The 19,207-nt window shown below is 34.4% G+C and overlaps 1 protein-coding gene across 1 annotated transcript; it reads left to right on the top strand.

Moving 5' to 3' along the window:
- The first annotated feature begins 14,318 nt into the window (after window positions 1-14,318).
- On the top strand, window positions 14,319-15,146 carry LOC148553818 (uncharacterized). The gene is made up of 2 exons (XM_088494892.1): window positions 14,319-14,508; window positions 14,650-15,146. The coding sequence occupies exons 1-2, from the start codon at window positions 14,319-14,321 to the stop codon at window positions 15,144-15,146; spliced, it is 687 nt and encodes a 228-aa protein (XP_088351018.1).
- Window positions 15,147-19,207: the final 4,061 nt, after the last annotated feature.

Here is a 19,207-nt window from a genome sequence, read left to right as displayed (position 1 = left end):
TTTCCAATTATGTTGGTTGTGTGTGCATACGGGTCGTGCTAGCGCTCTCAACAGCGGGCCTTCCCCTGTGTGTGCGTACGCACAAGGCCGTGCATGCGCACAGGTTCAAAAACTCACAGGGGTGTACATGCGCACAAGGCTGTGTGTGCGCACACAAACCAAAAATCACAAATTCTGTAGCATTCACAGAATTCAGATTTCAACACCAAACTTTGAATGATCATAACTTTCTCTACAAAAATTTATTTCCTACAAACTTTATATCTATTTAAATATTTTTCAATGAACTTTAATTTAAAGCAAATTTCAACAAATTTTGAAAATTGAGGCTCAAGTTATGATCCATCAAAGTTCACCAAAGATCCGTTTTTACCAAAATTTCCAAAGTTCTCAATTTTCCAATTTCACAATCAAAACTAAACCACCATCTCATCAACTCCCAAAACACATCAGATTTCACACTTCCCATACATCAATTCACCACTCCACCTTATGCAATCATCAATCCCCATTATCAAATACATAACAATACATTCATATTTCAACCGACACATTAATCAAATATCATTCCACCATTACCAACAATCATCATAATCAATTCTAATCTCAATCTTCAATACTATACTATCAACATCAGCATTTCAGTTAATCAACAACCCAAATCATCAATTCATCATACATCATCATACAACAATTCTAACAACCAATTTAGTTCAATCCTATCCTATGAGTCACTAGCCTAAGTGTCCAGAAATATTATATATTACATAGAAGAAACCGAAACCATACCTTGGCCGATTCTCAATATGCAGAAAAACCCAAATTGAGTGCAATTTAAGCCTCCAACCATAACCAATTCACCAACCAACTCCAACAAGCATCAACAATTACTCCAAAGCTCCAATTAAGTGCCAACAATCACAATCTCAATCTATATACACATAATTTACAACAATTCAACCTAGGGTTCATCAAATCCATAAAACCACAAGAGATTTTAATTTCTCACCTTACCCAATGATGATTGGAGCAAAAACTCAATAGTAATCAAGTGCTAGAGTGTACCTAAACACCCAAAATCACAAAATTTCACTCAATACAAAACCCAAAAAATTCGAAATTTTGGAAGAAAGAACTGAGAGAGATTTCGTGATTTTCTTACCACTTTATTGGATGGATTTTGTAGAGCTCTTCGTGAGGATCGCGTGGCCGCAAACGGTGCGACGATCGAAGCTCTGTAGCTCAAGTTATAATGGATTGAAGTTGTATGTGAATAGTAACTTTTCTCTCTTCCTTTCCCTTTCACTTCAGCCACTCACCTTGTGTGTGTGTTTATGGCTGATGGGTTCATTAATAGAGTGCTATATATGTTGGGCTTGGGTCCAACTTGGGCCCGGTCCAACCCGTTAGCGTTTTTAGCCCGTTTGGCCTAACTTTGGGCCAAACCTTTAAAATTAACGCCCGGTTTTTTACTTTAAATATTTTCCTGAGGTTTTCTACTGTTTTTACTGCTCTTACACAGTACCAGGCAGACTTAAATCGATTCGACCGGTTCAGCTGCGAGTTCGCAGTTTTACTCGATTTTTCACAGAAAATACATTTTCCAACTCAGAAAAATCTACTGAGTCCAAAAATCATTTTAAATCCTCAAATTCTCATTCTAAATTTTTAGATCCTACTTTGGCCAATATTAATTATTTACTTAAACGATTAATTAGTCTCGGTTCTTACATTTCTTATATGACAATTTGGATACACACTTACAACCACATATCCACTACTACTAGATATTTTGGCTTATTTTTTATAAGAAAAATAGAAGAGAAGAAGAAATGTAGTGTTTGTAGAGAAACCAAAGGGTTGCACACCCTTTTATAGCTGCTGAAATTTTGTCGTAACGTATCTCGTTTACACTGTAAACGTCATAACTCTTCACGTATCTCGTTTACACTGTAAACGAAATATACACGTTATTCTTTTTGTGCCTTATCTCGTTTACAGTGTAAATGAGATACGTGTATTCTTATTTCATTTACACTGTAAACGAGACAAGAGATATGATGGACTTTCGTAAAAATACTAGAAATGGTATATTTTGGTAAATAAAATATTTATTTATTTATTTACAAAAAAATCTCCAATTTGTGTTTAAAAAATAAAAAGAATTTGAGGTGAAAAAATTGAAATTTTTTTTAACGCAAATCGGAGGATCTTATTTGTTTACCACCCACAGTTTTAAAAAATATCAAAAATTACAATGTTGAGGTATATCACTCATCTCACTTCTATGAAGAAAAAAATAGCCTATCGTGTCAGTTCAGTCGCTTTTCTATTGAGTTTAAAAAAATTCTTTTTATATTTTTATTTTAAAATTTTAAATTTAAAAAAAATAATTGTAAAATAAATTATAAAAAAATAAAATGTCTTAAGTTATTTAGCATGTAAAATATATAAAATAAATAAATTTAAATTAAAAAATTAAAAAAATTTACATTGTTATTATGTGTAATAATATCAAGATAAAAACTTACTAATATTATTTACGGATTAGTTATTTATAAATGTTATTAAAATTTTATTTAATTTGAATCAAATTTAAAAATTTTTATTCAGAACACTCTTTATTTCCATGCAAAATTCTAATAGATAGAAAATTTTATTTCTTCAATCTTATATTGTACATCTTTAATTATTTTTAATTTTATTAATTTTTAAATTATTAATTTTTAATTTTTAATTTAATTATTGTCTCACCGTTACTATGATGTTTGTCTTGTTTTATTTTTCTTTTTTATTTTCTTCCTCTATTCATCCCAATTGTAAATAATTACCACCATACCATTATCTCAACTCTCATTTTTATTTATTATTTTTATTCATAACTACACATCGTGTTAACTTTTGAGCGATTAAAGATTTACTAAAATAATTATTTTTTTGTTTAATTTGGATATTTAGATCTATAATTATATGGATACTTATTTTTTATACTTGCTTGTAAAGTCATATTTTATTACTTTAAAAAAAAATTTAAGATATCAAACATTGAAAATTTTTGTTCAAATTATCAAAATTTGTCAATAATTATAAAAAATAATATCAAATATATTATATCTTCTTAAAAGAATAATATTATATGGACGCTATTATTTTAGCTACTATTAATATATACAATTAACTTATAAAAAAGTTGACATTATTGAATAACTCTTCTACTCTCAATACTATTTGTAATAACTCTTAATCTTTTTTTAAATCTAATATATCAACATCTATTTATCCAAATAACTCAATTTTTAAGATTTTCTTAAAGTTTTATTTAATTTTAAAACAGAATAATAACTACTATATTGTTAGTTTTTTTCAAAATTTTTAGAAAAATTATTTTTATAACTTTAAATTATAGATTTGGGATTAAAAATATAAAAAATTAATAAAAAATAAATTATTAATAAATAAAATTAAAAATTTTATAAGTTATTTAATTTTTTAATATATAAAATAATTAAATTTAAATTAATTTAAGTATAATACTAAAATCATTACATTCTTATTGTGTGTAACAATCAAGATAAAAATTTATAAATTTATTTATTTTCTCAATTTTATTTAATTTAAAATAGATATAAAAATTTATATTTAAATCACTATTTTTTCCGCATAATGTTATTGCCTAAAAAATTTTCATTTCTTTTAATTTTATATTCAACGTATTAAATTATCTCTAATTTTATTATTCTTTTAAAATTTTTATTTTTTATTTTTATTTTTTATTTTTATTATTCTTTTTTCTTACCATTCTCTATATACATATATATCATTGTCTCACTATCATTATTATATGGTAAATTTACTCAAATCTTCCTATAATAACATGTAAATTATCCTCTATGACATGTCACTTTTTAATTGATTGGTATATTAACTATGGTTAGACTATTTTGTAATTAAATCATTTTTTAAAATGGATAATTAACTAATTATATAATTTATTAAAATATTAAAAACTGAATTTTACTTCTTCCCCAAATCATGTTTTTAGAGAGTTCGCTCCATTGAAGTCCATCATCGCCTCGTATGGCGCCACCACCTCCCTCAGCGACACGCCACCACCGCCTCTATTTCCTCTCCTCTTTTTCCTCTGTTTTCTGCCGCCGTCGGAGCTCTGGCGGAACCGCTCCCTCAACATTGTAAGCTTCCTGAGCTCCGCCACCACTGCCATGTCAGCAACCCTCATCCTCTCCGGGTCCCATGGGGAATGTGCCTCCTGGAGGCTAACGTAAGCTCTCTTCAGTGACGACACTGTTTCAAAAACTTCTTCCATTATCGATTCCATTTGCTTCACCTTCAAAACCCTTGCTCCTACCATTTTCTCTTCTTGAAAGAACTCCTCGTCATTCTCCTCATCCTCGAACACTTCTTCGTCTTCGTCGCTGCTTTCCTCTTCTCCTTCTTCTTCGTACCTATTTTTCTCAGTCTCGCTCGGTGACGAGTTATTTTCCTTGTCCCTGCCGGTCGCATTGTACCTCCCGACGGCGAGAGGGTGGAGGAACCAGTTTGCGGTGACTCGCTGGATCAGATCGGAGAAGTTGGAAACCCTTCTCGTCATTGGAGAGTTGAGAAAGAATGTTGGTGCGTCTGACTCGGAATACTGACTCAGTGAGTGAGCGAGTGGAGAAGAATGTAGGATTTCAGTTCACTAATGGTGGACTTTAATGGAGCAAACTGCAGTTGTGATGTCTCAATGTACATTGTGCATGTGAGAAAGCAGCACAGAGAAACTTTAGTTAACATGTTAACTCTTATTAGGTTAAATTAACTCAAACTAAAACTAAACATCCAATTAAAATGAGCCATGTCATAAAGGATAATTTACATGTTATTTTAGAGAGGGTTGGATAGAACTCACCTTATTATATTGGTTCGTTGTCTCTCCTTTCTTCCTTTTCTTATTCTCCTTCCACCTTTTCTTCTTCGATCGCAATTAATTACTACCATATATTAGTTAATAATTATTACGCTCAAAGTGAACACTACTTTAAAATGCTACTTTAAAATAGAAAAATACTAGAAGCCTATCAAAATTTATTATTTTTGTCCATCATTTTTAGTCATCAAATTAATTTTTTTAGTTTAGTACTTTTGGTTTAGTAAAATTAAAATAAAGCACAAAAATAAGCACAAAGCTTAAAAAATAGAGGACTCTAGAAAGATAATGTTGAATTTTATGTCATTCATGTATGAAAATAGTATGATTTAACCACATGCCAAAAAAGTTAAATTTTATGTCTATTTTTTATTACTTATTTTAAAATCTATGATTATTTAAATTTGACTTCATAATTATTGAGTCATATTTTTTAGACAAAAAAAATTATCGAGCCATTTTTATTTTTTATAAGAGTACATTCATTACACAATAATTTTAATAATTAATGTAAACCTTAAAAAATATAATAAATTCATATTTATTAAAAAGTGAACTATATATACTTATATAGTCAAGAAGTAATCCTAACTTCATTTATAATAAATAATTTTGAATCATCTAATTTATAAAAAGATCACATCTTTTTTATTTATCCAAAAAATTTAAAATTAAAATTAATATTAGTACTTTTTGATTAATAGAACCAAAATAAAATACAAAAGTAAACTTTGAATAAAAATAAAAATACAAAATTTTGAATCCCAAAATATAAAATAGTTATAATATAAGAAAATTATTTAAACATAATTTTTGTAAGGTACTCTATGAATAAACTTAGATGAATGAATATAGATGTAAAATGAACTGTAATATTCTGATATAAATCTCATTCGCCACAAAAATAAGATATAACACATAAATACATAATTTTTTTTAAAAGAAACATTCAATAAATGATGTAAGACCCGAATTTTGAAAAGTCATTAATAAATTATTTATGATATATTATATTTATTTAAGATTATATTTTTAAAGATTTTTATATATAAGTTGAGTAAATTTTTATTCATTATTTAGAGTTTTTATAATTGAAAAATAGTAAATATTTTATATGCCTTAATTTTAAATATTTAGATTTTTAATCTTATTTTATAAATAAAGGATAATTAATCTACTTCTCTCCAATTTTTATTAAATTGGTATTAATTGAAAATAATTTACAGATTGGAAATTAAAAGGTATTTTTAAAGATAGATACTTTATATTTAATTTGGTTTTTAATTATTATTCTACTTTTTTAATTATCTACTACCCTTAACACTACACTCACCTCTCCCCCCACCCTCACACACGACACTCACACTCAACACAAGCACACACACGCAGAAACACAAGAAAAAGAAAGAAGAAAGAAAGAAAAAAGAAAGAAGAAAAGAAAGAAGAAAGGGGAAAGGGGAGGGGGCCGCGGAGAAGGAGAGGAGGAGATGGGGAGCTGACCGCACCACCACCCAGCTCGCCGTCGCCGCTGGTCCACCTTGGAACTGCCATCGAAGAAGAACCACGAGGAGTAAGGGAGATTGCATCAGTTCACCGCAAAGCCAGCGCCACCGCCATCCTCATCACGAACCTCCACTGTCGCATACGGCCGCCGTCTCACCACCAAGCTCGCCTTAGTCGCCATTGTCGCCGGGAAAGAGAGGAGCGCGCAGCATTCAAGAGGGGAGAGTCGGAGGAGAGGAAGAATAGCGTTGTTTCACTGTTCCTCGTCGCGGCTGAAGCTCGCCGCTGCTGCGGCTGCCCGTGTCGCCATTTGGGTCGCGTGGAAGGAGGAGGAGCCGCTGGGTGTCACCGCGCCCTACCTCTGCCACCGGAGATTGCCACTGAATCCTCTGTCTTGGTAAGCATTTTTGGTTCGAAAATTCTTTTTGTCACTGTTCTGTTATCTTATGCTGAGGTGTTGCGGCGTTGTCTGTCATATGATTGAGTATCGGTGCTTTCATGTCATGCTCGAAGTTTGCGGCTGCTTCATTTTGTTATTTTAGTAAAGAATTATGTTTCGAAAATCCTCGTGTTAGTATTCTGTCATGTTTGGTTATAAATTCAGAGGTTCTGATAACGTAGGGTCGTGTTCTGAATGTTGCATGTCGCTTTAGATGTTGCTGTAGTTGCTGCAAAAATAGTTTGAAGCTGAGGTTGCAGCTTCTGCTGACCGCAGGCCGAGAAAAAAGACTTTCTATGATGCGTTTGGTTTACAGGTTTGCTTATCGAGGTAGGGGCTCTTTCTAAAAACTTACTTTTGCAATTGGAATTGTTATAAATTGATATGGATGAGCGAAATGTGTTTTTAGTGATTATGTAAGTCTTATAAATTGTCTGATTTGTCTTGGATGAATATGGTTGTTTGTTGATTGAATTATTGACTGATTTTGTTAAAATGGAGGTTGCTGAAATTGGTTTGATTTTGAAATGATTTTAATAATTGAAAGTCTGAATTCTGTTTTATTGGAAACTGATTTGGTTTTGAACCCATTAGAAAGGGTTGCAGAATGTTTTGGTTGGGACCCGAAAATGGTGGCAAAGTCCAAGTTTTAGGGGAGGTGCTACCGAAATTTTTATAAAATTTGAGACTTTATTTAAAATGTTATATAGAAAATTATGAATTTAAGACTTATAATATTTGACTTGAATTATTTAAGAAAGTGATAAATTATGTTTTGAAATGAATTATCGAAAAGAGAATTATGATTTAGCTTTGTTTCTTAACAAAAATATTATATTTTGGGTGCAAGTCATTTAGAAAAGAAGTCGTTTTAAATGTGAGAAGGATTTATGTTTTTGAATTTGACTTGAGGATTTTATTCAGAGGAGTTTCAGTGAATTTAAAAAAATGGATTTTGGTCGAATAACTCCGTTTGCGATGTTTTGGAAAAGTTATGGATTTAGTTTTAAGGAATGAAATTGAAAATGGTTTTTGGTTCAAACTGATTGGTTTTCGGTTCTAAATGATTTGGTTTTTACTTGGATTTTCCTTGATTTAGTTCAAACCAGGAAAACATTATTTTAAGAATTTTAATGAACTTAAGGAAAGGGATTTGGTTGTTCTCTTTTAAAGTTTTGAGACTTTGCCAAAAGTGAAGAATTTTGAGTTTTTTCAAAAAAAATTTTCACTTGATATGATTTTGGAATGGTTGGAAGTTTTGGGAAATGTTACATAAAGTGGTTCCGTTTTGAAAGAGAATTAATTTTTTGAGGAAAAAGGGGATTATGAGCTTGAAATAATTTGAGATATGAGGATTTTCAAATTGAGACAAAGATGAGTTTGATTTTGGTTTCAAAGTAAAGTGATTTGAGGAAAAGTTATATATGGCATAATGATGATTTGACTTGATATGGATTGTTAAGAAAGTGCGGAAATAATTATGAATGAATGATTATGAATGAATAGAATGGTAATGAGGCTTATGCACTTCTTTTATCTGGGTATGAGTTTCCCTGGATAAAGAGCAGTGGCTTGCCACCACGTGCTCCAGGTTGAGACTCGATACTCTGTTGACCCTACGTTGCAAGGGTGACCAGGCATGTATAAATTCCTGGGAAGGATTCCCCCAATGAGCAAAATTTATATATGAATGAGAAAAAGCTATGCATAGATTCGTGGAGATGCGCTTCGAGGGACAGTCCAGGGTTTAGCAGCCGGACTTGTCGGGTTGGCTTAATAATTGACATATGGGACTCATCAGCCCTAGGGCAGGCATTCATCATATGCATATATGTGACATTGTTTGGGTGTGCATATTATAATTGATTTGCCTATGTGAATAATTATGTTTAATTGCTAATTGCCCTACTTGATGTAACTGCCTTGATTGTGTTTGAACTTTTCTACTTGTGTTTGTGACTGAAATTGAATGGATTGTAGTGAATTAGATGTTGATTAAGTTGTGATTTCGGTTTAGTAAATTATGAAAAATCAAACTGGTTCAGCATAGACTTAATGAACCTATGCTTGGAACAGATTGGCCATTCATACTGTCTATGAAATATTTTAATATTGATACAAAAGGAAAAGGTTTTGAATTTTTGAAGAATTAACAGATTTCTCTTTTAAAAAAGATTTCGAACTTTTGAATGTAAATATTTGGTTTTTGAAAAGATACATAAGGCGGGCATTAATCACTGTACTTTAAAAATAGTTTTATTTTACGTATCTCATTATAGCAATTCTCTAACCCTATAATGAGAACAAGTGAGGACGATGTTCTCACTCCCCTATAGGTTTTTTCCTTTCGGGATATGGATGACGAAGTTCGAAAGAGTTTATTTATTTCGTTTCTGTTAAAAAGATTGTGTTGTATTAGTAACTTTTTCCCTCGCTCTTATCTTTACAATTTTTTTGTAAGAGGAATAGGAATTTTGATATGCAAGGCTTGTAAATTATACTAAGTATGTATGTATGTATATGATTTGTAAGTATTGTATCTGTTTCGTATGTCCGTATTTATGTTTTAAATAGGCTCCTATTTTAGTATTAAATATATTAAGAGTCGTCGTAATACCCGATCTATTAGAATAGCGCGGGCGGAAGCGTGACATTCTGATAGCTAGGGTGTTACAAATGACTTACCCAATACTTTTCCATCAAAGTTAGTTATCCAAATTTAAATCTATTTTCTCAAACCACTTGTTGATCAGATGGCTGCAATAGTTGAAACTAAATATATTTTAAAATTTTAACTTTGTAATCAACAACCTTGAATAACAGACATAGAGTTCTACTTTCTATAAAAAATTAATGGTTAGATAAAAACATAAGACTGACAGAAAAAAAATAAATTAAAACTTATGTGACCCAAGAGATAGAAGACAAAAAAATAATGAAAATGTTGATGCAAGTTAGTTATAGGAGATTATAAAAACTTCTTTTTAACGTGAGACTAATAGGATTAAGTGTAAGAAAGGCATAGAGGAGTGAATTTTCATAATATGTATTTTGAAGAAGAAAAGAAAATTGGTGAAAAATTTTTTAATTTGAAATAAGGAATGTATATATAAAAATAAAGTAGAAGAAAATGAGTTGTTATTATGACAGATTGATTGCAAAGTAAAATAGGTGGAAGTTTTTTTTTTATTTGAAATAACTATAGATCATACATGGAAAGAAAAGTTGACAAGTGGTTTAAAAATGATAATAATAACTGCTGTTTATTAAGGATAATATTAAAATATATATAGGTTCATAAGTGAACCCATCAACAATTAAACACACCAAAACACAGCTGAAAAGGGGAAGAAGAGAAACCCCCATAGTTATTATTCATCACCATCTTCTCATGCTCATATCTTGAGCTACGGAGCTCCGATCGCTGCATCGTTTGTGGCTACGCGTTCCTTGTGAAGAGTTCTACAAAACCCATCCAAGAAACTGGTAAGAAAAGCTCGAGTCCCTCTCAGTTCTTCTCTTCAAAATTTCAAGTTTAGGGCTTTTGATTAAGTGAGGTTTTGTGATTTTTAGGTGTTTAGGTTCACTCTAATCCTTGCTTAGCGTTGGATTTTGGCTACCAAAACTGTTGGACAAGGTAAGAGGCATTAAACCCTTGTGAGATTATGTTTATATTGAGCCCTAGGTTGATTTATGATGATTTATGTATATATAGCTTGAATAATTGTGAGTTTAAGAGCTATTAGAACTTGTTGGTGCTTGTTGAAGTGGAATTTAAAGCTTGGATTGTGGTTGAGAGTCTGCTTGTGCTCAATTTGGGGTTAAAGACATATTGGGAATCGGCCACGGTATGGTTTCGATTTCCTCTATGTAGTATATAATATTCATGGACATTTAGGCTAGTGATCTATAGGATAGGATTGAATTAAAATGGTTGATGAGTCATTGAATGTTGATGTATGATGGTTTATGATGAGTTAATAAATTTTGAGTTCAATTATGATGATTGATATGATATGATGATGTTGAATGATTGTGTGGATTGGAAAAGTGGTTTGTTATGATAGATGTGATGTTAAGGTTGATGAAATAGTAATGTGGATGGTAAATTTGAATGTGGATTGATCATAAATGTTATATAGTTGATGTTGAGGTTGAGAATAATAAAATGTGAAGGAAATGTGGTAAGATTGGTGTAATATGACACAAAGGGTTGATTTTGATAAAAAAAAATGGAGTTTGGAATGGTTTGCTATGGTTTTGATTGTGTATGATAAGAAATTGAGAAAATTATGAACTTTTGGTAAAAATTAGTTTTTGGCGAACTTTGATTGATCATAACTTATGCCTCAATTTTCAAAAATTGTTGCAACTTGTTGAGAATTAAAGTTTATTGAAAACTCATTAAATTGATATAAAGATTGTAAGATTTGGATTTTTGTAGAGGAAGTTATGATCATTCAAAGATTGGTGTCAAAATCTGAAATTCTACAAAGTTGCAGAATTTTATGATTTCTGGTATGTGCGCACGCACAGCCCTGTGCGCACACACACCTCTGCAAAATTTTACATTTGTGTGCACGCACAGACCTGTGCGTACGCATACACAGAGGAAGGCAAACTGTTTGGAGCGCTAGCACATCTTGTGCACGCACACGCCAATGAGGATTTGCAACCTGTGCGTACGCACAGCCCTGTGTGCACGCACACGTTGGGAAGGTCAGTATGTTGAGGGCACTAGCACAGGTTGTGCGAGCGAACAGACATTGTGAATTTTGGTACTCTTGCATACGCACACCTCTATGCGTACATACAGGGTTTAAAAATCTCTTGGGCATGCGCGCGCACACCCCTGTGCATACGCACACACCCTGTTCCTCAAATTTAAACTTTGTTTCCAACTATTTTACCTTCCCAACAAGATTATAAGCTTTTGTGACACCATTTTAAGGCTTTTGGGCTTAATTTTGGGCATGAGAACATGGGAAATAACCTAAGAGTTTAGTTGATGATTATTATGAAAAATTAGAAAATGGAGGCTTAGGTTTCTGATGTACTAAGGATGGGTTTGATGGCGTGTGAAGAATGATTGGTATGTGAAATGAGAACTATGAACTATTGAGTTCGGAACTAAAATGTGGATTGACAGAAGTTGAGATGAGTCGAGGACTCGGAACAGAAATGTTGATTTATAGTGGTTGAGATGAGTCGAGGACTCGAATATGCAATGATGAATCATTGATGTATTGAAAATGTTTTCTGAAAAACCATTGAACTACTATTTTATACTGAGAAATGATGAGACGCTATGCACCCGGCAGGGACGGCGGTTGGATCCCACCTGTCGAGGTAGCGACAGCGGCGTAAGGACGGTGGTTAAGAGTATTCCACTCACATCCCTTCGGATCAATAGAGTGTGCAGGCACAAAACCCTGGACAGTGATCCGAGCACTATATCTCGGGGGTTCCCAATGATGATTCCGAAGGGCGACATCTCCATGGAGATGTGTCGGGTTGGCAGTTGAACCGACAATATGATATCACAGCCCATAGGGCAAGCATTCATCATATGCATCTTCTATCTATTTGTATGCTTTGACTACTTGTAATGGTTTGCCTATTTGTATAACATGCCTATTTGCTTACTTGAACTACTTGCCTTATATGCTTCTACTTGTGTTTTACTTGCATTGTAATTAATTGTGATTTCTACTGGGATTCAGGAGGTTCAGAAGGCGGTGGCGATGGGATCGCATGGAGGATCGGTTGGTGAAGGCTGTGGGACAGCAATGTTTGGTTAGAATAGAAATCCCCTAAGATAGATTACCCTATTTATTTATGTTAAGATATATATATATATATATATATATATATATATATATATATATATATATATATATATATATGCTTTATTGTTTTAGTATGCCTAAGATGAATCTTGTGATGGATATGAAGTCTAGGATTGCCTTTGGTGTCCCGGGGTCTTATATCCTACATCACTGGGCACTGTTACCATACTGAAAATCTCCGGTTCTCATACCATATTTTCTGTTGTGTTTTTTTCAGATGTAGGTCACAACCCACCTCGGTGAGTTGTTTGGATGGTGACAGAAGCGGAGGATCCTGTTACTCTTGGAGTCTTTTTTATTTATTTTGTTATACATCTCTCACTTTTGTATTTTATTTTTTCCTAGAGGCTTGTATTGAGAGAGAAAAAATGTATAAGCTGATTTTACTGTCTGGTTTCTGTATATGACTAGCCGGCTTAAACTCCGCGAGCACTGGCTAGATTCTTATGATATTATACTATTGTCTTTTGCTATATCTTATCTATATCTTGTGCTTTAAGTTAGTAGTTTTGTTAGTACGTTTTGCGCTTTTCAAATCCTATTTTTGAGCTATATCCTTCATCGAGCTTATAGATTATATTATTTTCTTCTATATATTATATGTATGAGCTTAGAACTGTCGTAACCTTTGATTAACCTTTGCTTTACGACGCGAGGTAAAGCTTAGGCTAATTAGCGTGTTACATTTAGTGGTATCAGAGTAGTTCGTTCTTGTGAGCCTGAGGGATGGACCAATTGTGCTTCATTACATACTTTGTATGTCTTTTCTTTGATGCTATTAGGTTATCTGTCTGATATTGAATAGCATGCTTGTTTGTGAGTACCTGTTTAGGATAATTGAAGCACTAGGCTTTTGATATTGAGACTAATTACCTTGATATTGATTATTTGGTGTAGGCAGGAACCCTAATGGCCACTCAAAGACGAGGTCGAGCACGTTCACGAGAGAGTAGGAATGTACAACCGGCGGACAACCATGTCGAATTCATGGCGGCCATGGCAAACCTTGCGAATACTGTGGAGGCTAATGCTGCTGCGACTCTGCAAGCTGTGCAGAGGTTAGGCCAACCGGCCGGAAATGGCAACGGAAATGGTGAAGGGAATGTGAATGATAATGCTGAGGGAAATGGAGATAATGCGGGAGGTGCCCCGATGACCTTGGTGAATTTTCTCAAGGTTCATCTGCCAATTTTTTGAGGATCAACTAATTCTACTGAAGCAGATAACTGTTTCAGGTCATGGAGCGTGCTTTACAGGCGTAGCACGTTCTGAATAATCAATATGTTGAATTTGCTGCTTATCAGCTGGCAAGAGAGGCCCAGCACTTGTGGCAAGCAGAGTGCCGTTTGCTACAGCTTCAGAACGCTGATGTCCCTTGGGATGTATTCCAGAAGGCCTTCTACAAGAATTACTTTCCTGAGTCTGCAAGGGAAGCGAGGGAGATGGAACTGATGCAGCTGAAGCAAGGTTCCTTGTCAGTGGCAGACTATACAAGCAAGTTTGAGGAGCTTTGTAGGTTTTCTAGGGTATGTCAGGGTGCTCCGGAGACCTATGAAAGCTGGAAATGTATAAAGAATCAGAGGGGTTGAAGGACAACATTATGACTTCTGTGGCTCCTATGGAGATTCGTACCTTCTCCGATTTGGTAAATAAGGCAAGGGTGATGGAAGAGTATGCCAAGACAGTAGCAGCGTCCAAGGATACTCATGGAGGGAATACTAGTAAGGGACATGGCAAGTATTTCCATCCGAGGGGTCAAAGTTTCAAGAGAGAAGGATATGCGCCTCAAGGTCAAGGAGGCTTCAGAAAGAACACTCAAGATTAGTTTCAGCGTGGCAAAGGGAGAGAAAACCAGAGTAAGATTTCTCCGGATTTGACTTGTGTGCGTTGTGGACGTTTTCACCTGTATGACTCGTGCAAGATTGGTTTAGGTGGTTGTTTCAACTGTGGATTTCCTGGCCACATTACGAGGGATTGCACTCGTGGGAAGAACCCGAACGCGGACCAGAGTCAGCATCAAGGTCGAGTCTTTGCTATGAATGCCAAGGATGCTTCTAAGGCGGATCATTTGATGAGAGGTATATGTTTAGTTGGTGATAAGACCTTAATTGCATTGTATGATACTGAAGCTTCGCATTCGTTTATTTCATTTGCTAAAGTTGAGGAACTAGGCTTGAAAGTATCAGAGTTAGCATTTGATTTGCATGGACATACTCCTCATCAGACAGTTATGATTAGGTCAGGTTGTAGACAAGTAGGTTTCAAGCTTGAGGGTAGAAACTTTGTGCATGATTTGATCTGTTTACCAATGGTTGGATTGGAGATAATTTTGGGGTTTGATTGGTTGTCGAAGAACCGAGTTTTGTTGAATTGCTTTGAGGCCAATTCAGTTTATGTCGGAAGGAAAAAATCGAGCAGTGATAGCTGAACGTTATTACCTGAACTCTGTGATGGTGTACTGTAGTGGGAAAGAGTTTCAGGGTTATATTCTGTTGGCTGCAAACACGTTAGGTGATAATCAGGAACTAGATCAAATTTCGGTAGTTAGAGACTTTCCGGAGGTGTTTTCGAAAGATATTCCTGAGTTCCCACCTCAGAGGAAAATTGAATTTACGATTGAATTGGTGCCGGAAGCCAGACCAGTGTCGATTGCGCCATATAGAAAGGCTCCGATAGAGCTGGCAGAGTTAAAGACTCAGTTGGAAGAGTTTCTGAACAAGAGGTTCATTCGACCGAGTGTGTCACCATGGGGAGATAAGTCGAGGACTCGAATATGCAATGATGAATCATTGATGTATTGAAAATGTTTTCTGAAAAATCATTGAACTACTGTTTTATACTGAGAAATGATGAGACGCTATGCGCCCAGCAGGGACGGGGGTTGGATCCTGCCTATCGAGGTAGCGGCGGCGGCGTAAGAACGGTGGTTAAATCCTGCTTACATTGAGATGTGAGATCTGTGGCAAGAGTGTGCAGGCACAAAACCCTGGACAATGATCCGAGCACTATATCTCGGGGGTTCCCAATGATGATTCCGAAGGGCGACATCTCCATGGAGATGTGTCGGGTTGGCAGTTGAACCGACAATGTGATATCACAGCCAATAGGCAGGCATTCATCATGTGTATCTTCTATCTGTTTGTATGCTTTGACTACTTGTAATGGTTTGCCTATTTGTATAATATGCCTATTGGCTTACTTGAACTACTTGCCTTATATGCTTCTACTTGTGTTTTACTTGCATTGTAATTAATTGTGATTTTTACTGGGATTGAGGAGGTTCGGAAGGCGGTGGCGATGGGATCGCATGGAGGATCAGTTGGTGAAGGCTGCGGGACAGCGGCGTTTGGTTAGAATAAAAATCCCCTAAGATAGTTTACCCTGTTTATTTATGTTAAGATCTATATATATACTTTATTGTTTTAGTATGCCTAAGATGAATCTTGTGATGGATATAAAGTCTAGGATTGCCTTTGGCGTCCCGGGGTCTTATATCCTACATCGCTGGACACTGTTACCATACTAAGAATCTCCGGTTCTCATACCATATTTCTGTTGTGTTTTTCAGATGCAGGTCGCAACCTACCTCGGTGAGTTGTTTGGATGGTGACAGAAGCGGAGGATCCTGTTACTCTTGGAGTCTTTTTTATTTATTTTGTTATACATCTCTCACTTTTGTATTTTGTTTTTTCCTAGAGGCTTGTATTGAGAGAGAAAAACTGTATAAGCTGATTTTACTGTCTGGTTTCTGTATAGTCTGTATATGACTAGCTGGCTTAAACTCCGCGAGCCGTTGCTAGATTCTTATGATATTATACTATTGTCTTTTGCTATATCTTATCTATATCTTGTGCTTTAAGTTAGTAGTTTTGTTAGTACGTTTTGCGCTTTTCAAATCCTGTGTTTGAGCTATATCATTCATCGGGCTTCTAGATTATATTATTTTCTTCTATATATATTATATGTATGAGTTTAGAACTGTCGTAACCTTTGATTAACCTTTACTTTACGATACGAGGTAAAGCTTAGGCTAATTAGGGTGTTACAGAGATAACCGTTGATGAAGATATGAGCAGCAAAATAGAAACAACAATAGCCGAAGAAGCAAGGACCGAAGGAAGTATTATCGGAATTTAAAGTACTGGCGGAGAAAAGGTTGTGTGGAGAGCTCGTTCTCTCAATCCTCTACGGCGGAGCTTCCTTGAGGACACCGCCAATGGAGAGATTTGATCGAAAAATGCACCATCATCTTCATTTATTCCAGATTCAAAGAACATGGGAGATTCCGTTGGGAAGAGTCCTACAACAACGACCATGGAGAGCTTTCTCTGTGCGATGAAAAAATAAAGAATTATAAGTAACGATGGGGATCTGGGAATAGATAAGGGTGGCAGCAGGAATACCCGAACCCACGGGTACCCGACCCGCATCTACCAGGTTGGGACGGGGTGGAGTCGAGGTCAGGGTAAACTCGCTCGTACCCGCCTCGGAGTACATAATATATACATGTTTTTAGAGATTAGGGTTTTTAAGTGCCTCCACCAACCATCAGACCCCAACTCCTAAGTCATCTTCTTCTTCCTCATAGAACCAAAGCTCCTTGTAGCTTAGCTCAGCCTCTCATCCCTTTCCGCCATTGCGCCGTCGCCGCAGCTCGTTGCCATCGCCACAACTCCTTGGCATCACCGCTTAGTCCCGCTGCTCCTCGCTGTCGCTGCTCAGCTCACACAACTCCGTAAGTTCCTCTCTCTCTTGCTCTCTCGCGCTCTCTATCTTTCCATCATTGCAAGATATAATTTCTTCTCTTGTTCTTCCACAGATTCATCGCTTAGTCGTCGTCGTTGTGAGATTGATCGTCGCCATTGCATGTGAGCCTGTCACCGGAGCCTTTTTTCTCTGTCTCTGACCGTCTGTAAGCCTCTGAGCCCCTCTGTCTTTGTAGATTTGCCATCACACAAGCATGCTCTACCATCTCTGCAAAAAATACAGGAAGCTCAGTTTGAAATAACTATAAAAAAAATTGAACTAAAAATTTTGACAAATAATGAACAACAACCTATACCAAAAAAATATGATTTATCAGTTATTATTCAAAAAAATATGCTTACATGTTTATCGTGTGAACACAATTGAATTAAGTGTACATATAGCATTTCATGATTTTGCCTTGAAACTAGTCTTATGGTAAAGATGATTTTTAATTAATTATCCTTGTGTGCATACCGTTATCAATTTAATTTGGCTACTATTAAAATGTTTCAAATTTATTTCGGTGATTTCACAAACCTTCTAATAATAACCGATGAATAAATAGTCAACCATATCCAGAAATGAAATGATATCAAACTAAAACCTAAGGCAAGCATGCCCAAAATCATACAATTAAATTTGACAATGTTCAAAAAATGAAAATGAATTGAGTTGATAGGTGAGTACAATGTGCAATACTTGTGATAGGTATGTTTTTCACTATTTTGTCATGTTTAGTGATTATAAGGACATATATATAATATATGATAATTTAATATATTAATGTGTTTGATTGTAGAAACTCCACAAGCAACGATAATAATGTTTTAAATTTAGAAGAATCAAATCCTGTTAAAAGTGATAATAAAGCTAATATTAGGAGTGTTTTTGTTGAGTTTCTCAAGCACGTTCTATGTTAATACACATTGTTAATTATTTTCATAGGATACACAATATTAATTAATTTAAGGATATGTAATGAGTTGAATTATTATTCTTTACATAATCTGATTTGTTGATTTGATGTGCCAAGTACAAATTATAGGGAGAAATTCTACAAGGAGTGTCTTGAACCCTTACAAGGTGGGTTAATATTGGTTGAGAAAGATTTCAAAGCCATTGAAGAAGTATTAGAGGAAGCATTTGCCAAAGTTGACGCCAAGTTATTGAAACGGTAAAGCCAATAAACTAGTCTACAAAGTAGGGAATCCATAAAATGTGTCTAATTGAATTGGTTTCTATATTGGTATTATTCAATTGAAGGTTTAGATAATATTTCATTTTTTAAAGGCTTGAAATGAACAGAGAAGAGGATGAATCAAGCGCAACGGCAACTACAGTCTTCATGGGGACGCTACGCTGCCCGTTTTGCACATTGGCGACTCATCTCTAGTATGTATTATCAATCTTACAATAAGTTTTTGATGTAGAGTATTATGTTTTATTTTTGAAATAGAACTTCTTAATTTGGTGACAATTAATTGCTATCTTTTTTTTATTTTTAAGTTTAAATTTTGACCTTCAAACCTTTAGTGATGATGAAGATGTGAAAAGTGATCAAGAATAAAAATTGAAAATTCTCTTATATTTAATGATGCGATTTTTTTTTTATTATAGTGTTAAATTTGTAATGATCAATTATTAACTTTTTTTAATTTCAAGTTATTTGACATTATATAAATCTTATGTTTGTATTTTAATTTAAATATAAATTTTAAATTTTTATCTTAATTTATATAA

Source organism: Arachis ipaensis, chromosome B7, assembly GCF_059453495.1.
Source record: "Arachis ipaensis isolate K30076 ecotype BB chromosome B7, ASM5945349v1, whole genome shotgun sequence".
In the NCBI taxonomy this organism is placed as follows: Eukaryota; Viridiplantae; Streptophyta; class Magnoliopsida; order Fabales; family Fabaceae; genus Arachis; species Arachis ipaensis.
This window is presented reverse-complemented; position numbering and strand designations above follow the sequence as displayed.

Excerpts from the sequence above, each read along its gene's own strand:
- LOC148553818 (XM_088494892.1), top strand. The coding sequence starts at position 14,319 with ATGACTTCTGTGGCTCCTATGGAGATTCGTACCTTCTCCGATTTGGTA. Across the intron at positions 14,509-14,649 it reads AGAAGGATATGCGCCTCAAG|GTGGTTGTTTCAACTGTGGA; the intron begins GTCAAGGAGGCT and ends AGATTGGTTTAG.